Source organism: Trichosurus vulpecula, chromosome 8 (assembly GCF_011100635.1).
Source record: "Trichosurus vulpecula isolate mTriVul1 chromosome 8, mTriVul1.pri, whole genome shotgun sequence".
NCBI classification, from domain to species: domain Eukaryota; kingdom Metazoa; phylum Chordata; class Mammalia; order Diprotodontia; family Phalangeridae; genus Trichosurus; species Trichosurus vulpecula.
Genome location: NC_050580.1, coordinates 111,052,138 through 111,064,205, shown reverse-complemented (window position 1 = coordinate 111,064,205; position 12,068 = coordinate 111,052,138). Strand labels below are relative to the sequence as shown.

Sequence of the window (12,068 nt, the reverse complement as noted above, 5' to 3'; positions counted from 1 at the left end):
AGCCCAACCCCAATGAATTGAGGAGAAGGTGCTCATTTGAATTAAACCAAGGAAGTTCCCTATGGTGAAGAAATCATAGATCAGTGTAAAAAATAAGTCAAGTTCTCTCTCTTCATCCTTTGAGGTTTGTTTTCCCCACTAATCCTTTGTATTAGAGTGACATGTGCCTGTCTATATCCAGTTCCCTTATTGGAATGTAAGTGTCCTAAGGACAGGAATAGAGTCCTAGCTTCTTTCCAGCTAGCATCTAGCAGGGGTGAGGAACCTGCTGCCTCGAGCCCACTCTCAGCCCTCTAGGTCCTCAAGTGCAGCCCTTTGACTGAATCCAAACTTCATAGAATAAATCCCTTTAGTAAAAGGATTTGTTCTGTAAAACTTGGACTGGTCAAAAGGCCTCACTTGAGGACCTAGAGGGCCACATGTGGCCTTGAGGCCGCAGGTTCCCCACCCAATAGGCTGTTGTAAATGCAAAGCAGAATGAGAAGAGTGTTGAATTGAAGGGTCAGAAGGCTTGAGTTTACTTCCCACCCCTGCTACAGCATTAACTCCTGGCCCACCTCAGGCAAGATGCCTCCACTTGGGAGCCCCAAAGTTCCTCCTCTATGATGTGAAGTCATTGAAAGAACATCTCCGAGGCCCCGTCTAGCTCTGAATGCCACGATCCTAGCTGGTCAGTAAAGATAGATGGAGCCACTCTCAGACACGGTAGAATGAGCCCCACGAGCGAGGCAGAAGGACACAGGAGAAGGAATAACTTCTGTAGGGTGTTAAACGCTTGGCCAAGGGCAGTCACACCTACTTTGTACAACAGCCCTGTGAGGTAGGCAGGGCAGGCTGGGGGGGTTGGGGAGAAGTTCAGAGAGAGTTTTCCATTGTGTCAGCAGAAGCCTCTCCTGCTTCCCTTCTGGGTGACTCCATCCTTCACCCTTCCCCGCCTCCCCCCCGCCCAGCTGCCTCTGGAAGCTCCCGGAGGCTTGTAAAGCTGTCAGTGCTAGCGAGTCAGGGAAGGTGGTCCTTCCCCTGTGGGACAAGGCAGCTGAGTTCCCCAGGGAGCAAGAGGTAGGAGAATGTGTGTGTTGGGGGAGGAAGGGGAGATAGGGGGCAATGAGAGCCTCCCCAGGGAGCTGGGAAGGCTCTTAGAAACCAGGCATAGCCCAGGGAAGGCTGTAGCAAAGCCTCGGACCCTTGGATAAGCGTGTCCTCATGGTCAGGCTCCTTGGACTGCTTAGAGCACTTTCCCCATCTGGCTTGGGAGAGCTTTCCTAATATTCCTGATCCCTGACCCAGAGGGTTATTTCTTTCTTCTCCCCATCCCCTTCCCCCTCCACCAAGGCTCTCAGCTAAAGCCCTGCCCATCTCATGGAGCTTTCCAACACTGCTCCAGCCCAGTATATATATATGTACATGTGGCCCTGTCCTAGCTTATCTCCTGCAGTATCCTACGGTTTAGCGTTTTTCTCTCACCCTCTCGTGTTGGTTGAGAGCATCAGCATGGCACTGTAGAAAGGGCATTGGATTTGGAGTGAGAGGGCCTGGGTTCAAATCTCAGCCCTGCCAATTATAGTCTTTGTGACTCTTTTCTCCCTCCTGTTTCCTCATGTGTTAAAATAAGGGGTTAGATTAGATGGTGTTGAAGGTCCTTCCCAGTTACAAATCTATGCTCCCTATGTGTGAGTCCGATCAACTAAGCATGACAGGGGGCTTCTCGAGTGACTGTGTCTGTCCCTCCTCCCATCTTCAGCACAAGGCCAATTTGGACTCTGCTCCCTCTACACCCTAGCTCAGGGGAGGGGAACCTGCGGCCTCGAGGCTACATGTAGCCTTCTAGATCCTTAAGTGCAGCCCAAGGCCGCAGGTTCCCCACCCCTGCCCTAGCTTATCCTAACCATCTGGGCCTCAGTTTCCTCATCTCTAAACAAATGAGTTGGACTACATCAAAGATTCTTAACCTGGGATCTCTAAACTTGTTTTAAAAACAATCTGATGATCATATTTGTTTAAAAAAAAGTGCTTAGTGCAGTACCTGGCACATAGTAGGTGCTTAACGAATGCTTATTCCCTTTTCCTTTCGCCTAACTGCATTTCGGTATAATCAGCTTTTTTTGGAATACTATATATTTTATTTTATGCATTTAAAATATTTTTCTGAGAAGGGATACATAGGCTTCACCAGATGGCCAGAGGGGGTCCATGCCATAGAAAACGTTAAGAATCTCTGAACCAAATGATCTCTACGGACCCTTTAGGCAATGTGGAATGGTAGTTACAATGTTGGACTTGGAGTCAGGAGAACCTGGGTTCAAATTCTGCTTGTGACACAAGCTGGGTATGGGACTATGAACAAGTTACTTAACTTCCCTCCCCTCCAGTTTCCTCATGTGTAAAATGGGAATTCTAATATCCATAGCAAGGCTCAAATGACACATTGCCAGTACGGTGCTTTGAAAGCCTTAAAATTCAAATGCCAGGTACCAGCTATTTTAGACTCCCTCGATCCCTCCTCCTCTCTGGTTCCTGCAAAGAATATTGAGGTTCCATGGGGTCCTGTGCCTCTCAACAAGAAATAAATTGCTCCCCATCCCTTGAGGTTTGGTCCAGAGAGAGGCCCTGGCAGACATAATTGGAGGCGGCTGATCCAGAATAATCCATGGACCGATTGTTACGTACATAAGTAATCCAGTCTCTTCAGATTATGTGGGAAGAGCATGGGCCAAAGGCCAGTAAACTCTGGGGTGAAGGTTTAGCATCGGCTCTGAAAGGATGCAACCCAGAGAGGATGCAGATCACGCTAACTGGATGCGAGGTGGCTGGTTTCTTTCATGTGAGGCGATGACCCTCCAATCTGTCCTTGTAGACAGGAAAAATAAACTACCTCAAGGTGGTTTTCCTCATTTTTGTCTTAAATTTCTTCATCTCCTGAGACAAGCTGGCAGTGACTGTACAGACTGAATGAAAGAGAACTTACTTTGTGTGTCAGGTTAGAATGAATATTAAGTTATAAGCTCCTTGAGGGCAAGGTTTATCTTTTGCCTTTTTGGGGGGGGGTTATACCTGGCACATAGTAGGTGCTTAATAAATATTTGTTGGTTAGTTGATAGAATATTATTCTTAGTGTGCCCGGGGACATTGCTGTTTAACATTGAGGATGCTTACAAAGACTACCTTAAACCTGGAAAATATCTTAGAGATCAGTATCATGAAGAAACTGAGCCCCAAAGAAATGAAGTGACTTGTCCAAGGTGACGTGAAGAGTTTGTAGAAGAACATGGACTAGAGCCTGGGGACCCTGGTCAAATATGCTTTCCATTACACTTGTGCTGTAGGCAGCAAGGTGGAGCGTCGGATAGAATGTTGTGCCTGGAGTCAGGAAGATTCATTTTTCCTGAGTTCAAATCTGGCCTCAGACACTTATTAGCTGTGGGAACCTGGGCGAGTCACTTAACCCTAATTGCCTCAGTTTCTTCATCTGTAAAATGAATTGGGAAGGAAATGGCAAACCACTCCAGTATCTGCCAAGAAAGTCCCAAATAGGGTCCCAAAGCGTCAGACCGGACTGAACAACAACACAACAGTGTGCCAGAGCCAAGTCTAACCAGCTTTGGAGAGTGGATTGTTCAATTTATACCACAGAAATCAGGGCTTGGTTTATTGTTTCATTGATTGTCTAGACTTCTAGAAGCAATAGGGAAGATGTTAATAATACAGATTAAACTTAAAAGCATGTTGTGCCTACTGAACATATTAACCAGTATACACCTGGTTACATCATATTGCCTCTCTAATAAGAATGCCTGTGCATTTATAGAGCACCATAGACTTTTTCCTATTTAAAAAAATATATTTTTAACTCTTTATAGAAACTGTTCATCTCATGTATGCTACTAGATAATAAAATGAGAATGAGAAGGATCTTGGAGATCATCTGGCCTGATGCCCCCATTTTACAGATGAGGTGCGGCCTAAGGAGGTCAAGCTGATTTGCCCAAGGTCTACCAGATTCTTAAATTTTATTTTATTTTTTTAAAACTGGGTTTACCTGGGCTGGGAGTGAAAGGGCTATTCATGGGACCGATCCCACTCAGATTGGCCCAGGAGTTTTGGCTGCTCCATTTTCACCCTGGGCCTACGAGATCCTTCTCAGGTAACTTGAGGGTTCCCTGTTCCTGAGGACTATCATCTTTAATGCTAAATTTAATGTGGAAATCTAATTAACGTAATCCATGGCATCTCAGAACTCTGAACCCAAGAGATCTACCATCCTCAGCCTCCCTGGCTGTGGGGATTACAGGTGTGTGTCAAGGCTACCACAGACTTTGGAAAAGTGCTTTCAAATACACTCTTTATAGGAGCTCCATCTATAAAATGGAAACTTGTTTTATAATACAAAGAATTCACCCTTAATATGCTTTTAGTAATGGTTTTTTTATTGTATGTGGATGGGGAGCATTTGCTCAGTAAAGGAAAGGTATGGCTTTTGTTAAGTGTGAGAGAAAGAAGATGATCATGGTATGGATAATAGTGCTGGGTGGGGATGGTGATGATGGAGATGATGATGTCTATTGAATGAATTATGGCTGATGGTGGGTGGTTATGATAATGATGGTGGCAGGGATGGCAGTGACAGTGATGACTGACTGATGGTGGCAAAGGTGATAGTGGTCAGTGATGATAGTGGTGGTTGCCCTATTGCATAGACTGTTCTTGGGGGGATGGGTGGCATCTTGGTGGCTTCTCCCTGTCTCAGGCCAGGCTGAACCCCTTGACAGTGTCCTTTCATAGATGATTCATTCCCTTGCAGATTCTATCGGCGGCCCCTTCCCTGCCTCCTCTCACCGATGTCACCACAAACAGAAGCACTGTCCGCCAACGCCCCCAGGCGGGAGCCTCCCAGCCACACCACTCCTCTTTCACCCACACACCAAGGGCTCCCAGATCCTGATGGACCTCAGCCACAAGGCTGTCAAGCGGCAGGCTAGCTTCTGTAACGCCATCACCTTCAGCAACCGGCCCGTCCTCATCTATGAGCAAGTCAGGCTAAAGGTGGGCCCGTTTCCTGGACCCTCAAACACTATCCTCCTTGTTCCTAGTCCCTGCCTCCTCCCTGTCCTCATCGCCCCAGCCTCTACCTCCTCCTTATCCTTGTCCTCTCCAATTCCTCCCTTTCCTTCTTTCTCAGTCATGCTTTTCTTGCTATGCCTAAAGAATAGGGGACGATGCCAGAGGTGGGTGCAAATCTGGGAGGTCTCAGTCCAGAATAGGGCCAGGGTAGATAAACCATCTGCTCTGGTAGGATCAACAGGGGAAGATTTCTTGGAGTAAGCGTATTGAAGGGAATCTCAAATGGTTGTTAAAACACTAGGAGTGGGAGCAGGGTTTCCCCTCTCCTTTCCCAGTTCAGATGTGGAGCCATGTATAGTCTGCTAAAAGGGTGAACTATATTAAAATCTCTCTCTTCACCTCCTCCTTCAGGAAGGTTACCTTGATTGATCAAGCTGGGGATTGGGGAGGGAGGCCCTATCTGAGTCTGAATTGAATCTTCTCTCCCCATGACTTCCACAGATCACCAAGAAGCAATGCTGCTGGAGTGGGGCCCTCCGGTTGGGGTTCACATGCAAGGATCCATCCCGAATTAACCCAGACACACTGCCCAAGTATGCCTGTCCCGACCTTGTGTCCCAGAGTGGCTTCTGGGCCAAGGCGTTACCTGAGGAGTATGCTAATGAGGGCAACATCATTGCCTTCTGGGTAGACAAGAAGGGCCGTGTATTCTACCGGGTCAATGACTCTGCCGCCATGCTGTTCTTCAGTGGGGTCCGAACCGCTGATCCCCTGTGGGCCCTGGTGGACGTCTATGGACTCACGAGGGGTGTCCAGCTGCTCGGTAAGTCCTTGTTCCCCCATCCTCCACCTTTATCTCTCTCCACCATCACCCACCCAAGGCCAAGATCTTCAGAGCAGACCTTGGATGTTCAGTAATAGCAGTAATAATTGTGTGTTTACCTGTGTTATAGGCATTCCCTTTTCCCACCTCCTGAGCATCATTAATAGATTCCATGAAAACACAAGTTTAGGTGAAATAGAATTCACAGGGCTCTTAGTTCCGCAAGAGTAATCTTATCAATGGATAATTGGCCAAATGACATTACATCAGATCTTTTGCCATTATGGAGTAGTTTAGTTAATAATGTCAGGGACAGTTAGATGGCGCAATGGATAGCACGCCAGGTTTGGAGTCAGTAAGACCTGAGTTCAAATTCAGCCTCAGACACTTCCTAGCTGTGCGACCCTGGGCCTTATTTTGTTTGCCTCGGTTTCCTCATCTGCAAAATGGAAGTAATAGTAGCACCGACCTCCCAGGGTGGTCGTGAGGATCAAATGGGATAAGATTTGTAAAGCACTTAGCCCGGTCCCTGCCACATAGAAAGCACTCCACAAATGTTCATTATTATTAATTATTAATGTATCCGTGCTGTTATTGTAAAACAAAACGGCCTTGACCTTGGCCAGCACTATGGGAAGTAGGCCTGGAAAGCGCTCTACAGATTATAAAGAGCTTTTGCCAACGTCATCTCGCTAGCCCCAACATCCACAGGAGCGGCAGACTGGGAAGGGATTAATCCTGTCATTTTGAATATGAGGACATTGACCTTCAGACCAATGAAGTGCCTTGCCTAACATTGCTCAGCTACTCGATGGTTGGAACGAGGACTCGAACCTGAGTTTTCTAGCACCCGCTCAAGCCTTTTTTCCACTACGTCACAACTGCCATCTGTGGTCCCTGGATCCCTTCCCTGTTTCCTGCCCCCTCTTTCCTGCAGCCAGCTGTCTGTATAAAGTATCTGGGAGGGGAGGAGAGGAATCGGGCAGCATGTGGTTGATTAAGCCGGGTAATTAGGGTGATAAAGGCAGGCCACACAGGGCCATGGAGGGAGATGGGGGTAAAAGATCACTGGGCAGACTTTGGCAAAAGAGAATTTTCTCCCTGGGGAACAAATTCAAGGCCTGGATCTCCTGTGCCACACTAGGGAAGACATGGGGTCACTAGGGCTATTTCAAGGGTTCCCATCTTGTTCCCCTTCCCCACACCCCCGGGCAAGGAAGGAAAAGATTCATAGACTTCCTTAAGCCCTAGAATAACTCAGCTATATATGGAATATTCATGCTTGTAGGGACCCTTAGAGATCTTCTAATCCTTTCACTTACTGAGGAAACTGAGCCCCAGAGTGGGGCAGTAACCTTGCCTATGATCACCCAATAATTTCATGGCCAAGTCTCTTGACTCCCACTCTCTTGTTCTTTCCACTAGATCACAATGTGTGTGAGTGTGTGTGGGGTGTGTATGTATGTACGCATGACTTTGTCTAATTATACATAGGTACGTGCACCCGTTCTGGCCCATGGGCAAGAACCTGCCTATTTATACATTGACAGTCAGGACTTGCCTCCCTGCAGAAAATAATTTGGTTTAGCCTTAAAAAACACAATGGAGTCAACTTAAAAAACAAGAAATGTGCTTCGGATTCTCAAATCAGTGAGGTCAGAAGCACAGAAAATATATTTTTAAATGCCTTAATTGAATGAACAGACATAGTTAAAGATAATGAAATTAATGACAATAAAAACCTTCTCTTTTTTTGCAAGTCCCAGAGATAGTGAAAATATTTCATTAGCATAGTAGCCAGGGACTGAGCTTAGCATTTTGCACAGTAAATGTGTTTCTTAATTAATTTTAGTCTTTTCTGTTTACATAAGCCCCAGCCTAAGGTCTCCTTTGCATCGACAATCTGCAGACAGGTCGAATGATGCAAACAGACAGCCTGCTACATTGCAAAGAGACAGCATGGGGTTTGAGTGCTGGCTTTGCTGCTTATGGGGTTGGGTACCTCATTTCTCTGAGTCTCAGTTTCCTTATCTGTGAAATGGGAAGGAGAACACTCCTACTACCTACTTCACAGGATTGTGAGAAAAGTGCCGTGTGAACTGTAACGTGCATTAGAATTTTGTTCTCCAAGGTGGCGTGTGATCCCCATTCTAGTATATTACATGTGTGTCTGGTAGTACGTGCCAAGCACACTTTCTGGCATGTTATGACTATAATGCTCTCTGTTACATAGAGATTGAGTGTTTTATTCTTGCCAAGGCTTGAGCTAGTCCTGGTGGAGAGGATGGGATGAGGTTGGAGAAGCTAGGGAAGAGAGCCAGGACTCCAAGTTAGGGACCTAGGCTGGGCCAGAAGGCTCCACTTAGCTCTGATCCAAGCCCATCCTAATTATGTGTCGCTGAGCCCTGGCATCGCCTCTCTCTGAACATGTGCATTTCCCGGTTTTCTTTCCTACAGGCACCCACTAGAGTATGATGCTTTCTTCCATGGCTTGTGACCATCCCCATTCCGTCCACTCTGTGGGGATCCCTGGCCATGTCCCTGAACTCTCTTGAAACTGTTCCCGGCCATCCTCCTTTTCTTATGGCATAGAGATTGGACCAGTGCTGAGGAGGGGGCTGGAGGGGGCTCAGGTAGTGACCAGAATGAGAAGGGAGGGGTTCAGCTGAGACTCTGCAGCCCCTTGGTCTGTCTGCACTCCACAGTCACTCTGCTGGCTGAAGCTTAGACAGCCATCCTTCTGGCTATATTCTGAGATAATATTTGTTGTGCTGGTTGGCACATTGTAGGTGCTTAATAAGAGTTAGTTTCCTTTCTTTCTTCCTCTTTTCCTCCATCTCTCCTTCCCTTCCTCCTTCCTTTCTTCCTTCTTTTCTTCTTCCTTTCCTCCATCCCTTCTTCCATTCATCCTTCCTTCTCTTAATCCTTTATTCTATCCCTGCTTCCTTCTTTCCTTTCCTCCTTCCCTCCCTCTCTCCTTCCTTCCTTTCTTCCTCTTTTCCTCCACCAGTCCTTCCCTTCCTCCTTCCTTTCTTCCTTCTTTTCTTCCTCCTTTCCTTCATCCCTCCTTCCCTCCATTCATCCTTCCTTCTCTTATGCCTTTCCTCTATCCCTCCTTCCATCCTTGCCTCCTTCCTTCCTTCCTTCCTTTTATCCTTTCCTCCTTCCTTCCTTTCCTCTTTTCCTCCATCCCCCCTTCCCTCCCTCCCTCCCTCCCTCCTTCTCTCTCTCTCTCTCTCTCTCTCTCTCTTTCTCTCTCTCTCTGTCTTCCTTTCTTCTTTTCTTATTTTTTTCTATGTGCTTGGAGCCAGAAACAAAGGGAGCCACTTGCCTGTCCTTTTAGTCCCATGGGGGGGGGGCGGTACTTTGTGTTACAGCTATAGGCTGCCTTAACATCATTCATCCATAGTTTCTTTCAGCAAGCATTTACAGAGTGCCTGCTGTCTACTCAGTCTATTCTCAACTATGTAAGGGGGAGAATAACAGAAGAAAACACAGCTTCTGCCCACAAGGGACTGACAATTTAGCAGGGAAACAAGACACACACATGAAACACTTGTCACCAGGCAAGATGGTTTGTGATCAGGGGCCAGCTGAGCTCTCTGGCTTTAGCACTGTGAGACTTCAGAGGAGGGAGGAAGCACTGAGCTGGAACAGGCACGCGTTTTACTTTTGATGGAGTGAAGTGGGAGTCAGGAGACCCAAGTTCTAGAGTTGGCTTTCCAACGTGACTTCCCCTCTCTGTGTCTCAGTTTCCTTCTCAGTACAGTGAAGTAGTAAGAGTGGGCAATCTCTGATGCCCCTGCCAACTCTTAACACTTAGTGTTAGCAAGGGAGGCTTCCAGAGCCTTTCTGCAAATGTAGGCCTTTTGCTGGTCTTTGAGGAATGGGTAACATTTAGATGAGGGAGTGAGGGGAGAAAGACACTTCAGAGACAATGAAAAGCACATGCAAAAGTGCAGAAGCAGAAATGAGCCTGGAATTCATTATAATAATAACAATTCATATTTATATGTAAGACTTTAAGGCTTCCCAAGTCCTTTCCTCACATCAACCATGTGAGGTAGGTATTGTAGATATCAGTATCCCCATTTTACAGATAGCAAAGATGAGGTTCAGAGAAGTTGTGATATGCCCAGGATGACACAGGTAGTAAACATCAGAGCAAGAACTCCAAAATCAGTTTTCTTTCCCCTCTGTTAGCTGCCCTTTCAGCAGGCCTGGCTGCCATGCTAGAGTGGAGGGAACGTAGTGGTGAGCAGTGGGGGTTAAGGCTGGAGACAGCAGGAGTCAGGCTGGGGAGGGCCTTGAATGACACAAGCTGAGGAGTTGCCACTTTATTCTGAATGTGATGGAGAATCAGTGAAGACAAAGGCACTGAGTGGAAAGTGCTTCCTTTCCTGTATAGTGGATAGTCTGCGCTTCCTGGATTTGCTGGCACCGACCATTGGGAACAGGGTTCAGACAAATATATTTCTATGGTCTTTAAATCTGAGTTTCTTGCACTCTCTGGGACTAGTCATGTTGGGGAAAGAAGGGCCTTTCTCTCTCTCTCTCTCCCTCTCCCCCCCCTTCCCTCTCTCCCTCTCTTTTTTTTTGAGACAATCAAGGTTATGTGATATGCCGAAGGTCACACAGCTAAATGTCCAAGGCCAGATTTGAACTCAGGTCTTCCTGATTCCAGGACCAGTGCTTTATCCACCGTTTCACCTAGCTGCCTGCTCCTTCCTTTTTTAAAGAGAAAAAATGTTCTGGGGAAGCTGGCTCCTTTCCTTATGTGGCCATCAGGGAAAGAGCAGACCCTACGAAGGAATGTAATGTAAAGGCTGGGGCTGGTGCTTGCGAGGGACTTTTTAGTCAGAAGTTGTGGTGAGGTAATGTACCTGTAAACCATCTCCCCAGAAAGTTCTGTCCCAGCTCCTCTTCCTCCTTCTCTCTCTAGCCCAGCTCCTCAGCTCCAAAGGGGAGAAGGAATTTCAGCTCCTCATAAAGTTTTATTGGCCATAAGCACTGGCTTCAGTTGAGATGAAGATTTCTAATATAGCTCCCTTGTCTGTCCACTGTTAGGGGCAGGAGGGAGCCAAAGATGGGAGATGGGGGAAGGGAGCAGGAGTTCTCACTTCTGAGCAGAGGGTAAGGGACCGTGCTGATCGTTGGTGGGAGAGGCTCCTGGGGCCAGCCTGGTTCCTTTATTCTATAAAGTCAGGGGCAGGGGGAATGAGGAAGTATCCCATCTCATGTCTCACAAGCACCTGAAATCATCTCGCTCCGTTTAGCTGACTTAGAATCATAGAATGTTTGAGGTGGAAAGGCTCCTATGCGTTAGGGGTTCTTAACCTGGGGTCTGTGAATTCTTAAAAATTGATAATTACATTTTAAAATAATTTCTCTTCATTGTGATACTATTATTCTCTTTTAGGAACTTAAACACTATTCTGAGAAAGGCTTCATCAGATTGCCACAGGGGTCCCTGTCTTGAACAAGGTTGAGAGCTCCTTCTATAGACCATTTAGCATTTTCAGAGCTCTTTATAGGCTGCAAGGGGCAGCTGGGTGGCTCAGTGGATAGAGTCCTGGGCTTGGAATCAGGAAGACTCATCTTCATGAGTTCAAATCGGGCCTCAGACACTTACCAGCTGTGTGACACTGGACAAGTTGTTAATCCTGTTTGCCTCAGTTGCTCGTCTATAAAATGATCTGGAGAAGGGAAATGGCAAACCACTTTAGTATCTTTGCCAAGAAAACCCCAAATGTCTCGAAGAGTTGGATAGAACTGAACAATAACAACAAAAGGGGTCAAAGTGCTTTATACATATGACATGCTCCTTTGACAGATATAGAAACTAGGCCAGAAAAGCCATAATCTGATATGCCAGGAGGAAGCAACTGAGCTCTTATGATAAAACTCTTACATACCTGTCCATTGGCAGTGACTGTGGGAAGTCAGGGAAGGCTACCTGGAGGAGGTGGAGCCTGAGTGGGGCCGTGAAGGTTGGATAGGAGGAGGAATTCGGGGAGGGAGATGGAAGGCTCAAGATGGAAATGACGTTTGGGTAGAACAGGAAAATCTCTCTCCCCTTTCCCTAAGGGTCCTTTAATGCTGGTCCAGGTACCACACATCAAAAGGGTTGGAGAGGGGGTAGGTGTCTCTGACTTTTGCCCTGGGACAGAAGCCAAAACTTCCTGGA

The 12,068-nt window shown here is 46.8% G+C and overlaps 1 protein-coding gene across 1 annotated transcript in view; it reads left to right on the top strand.

Moving 5' to 3' along the window:
* The window catches only part of NEURL1 (neuralized E3 ubiquitin protein ligase 1), a 96,549-nt gene that overhangs the window by 64,952 nt on the left and 19,529 nt on the right, over positions 1-12,068 (top strand). The window contains exons 2-3 of the mRNA XM_036736555.1: positions 4,780-5,040; positions 5,560-5,881. Coding sequence (XP_036592450.1) covers positions 4,780-5,040; positions 5,560-5,881 — 583 coding nt within the window. The remainder of the gene's footprint in view (positions 1-4,779; positions 5,041-5,559; positions 5,882-12,068) is intronic.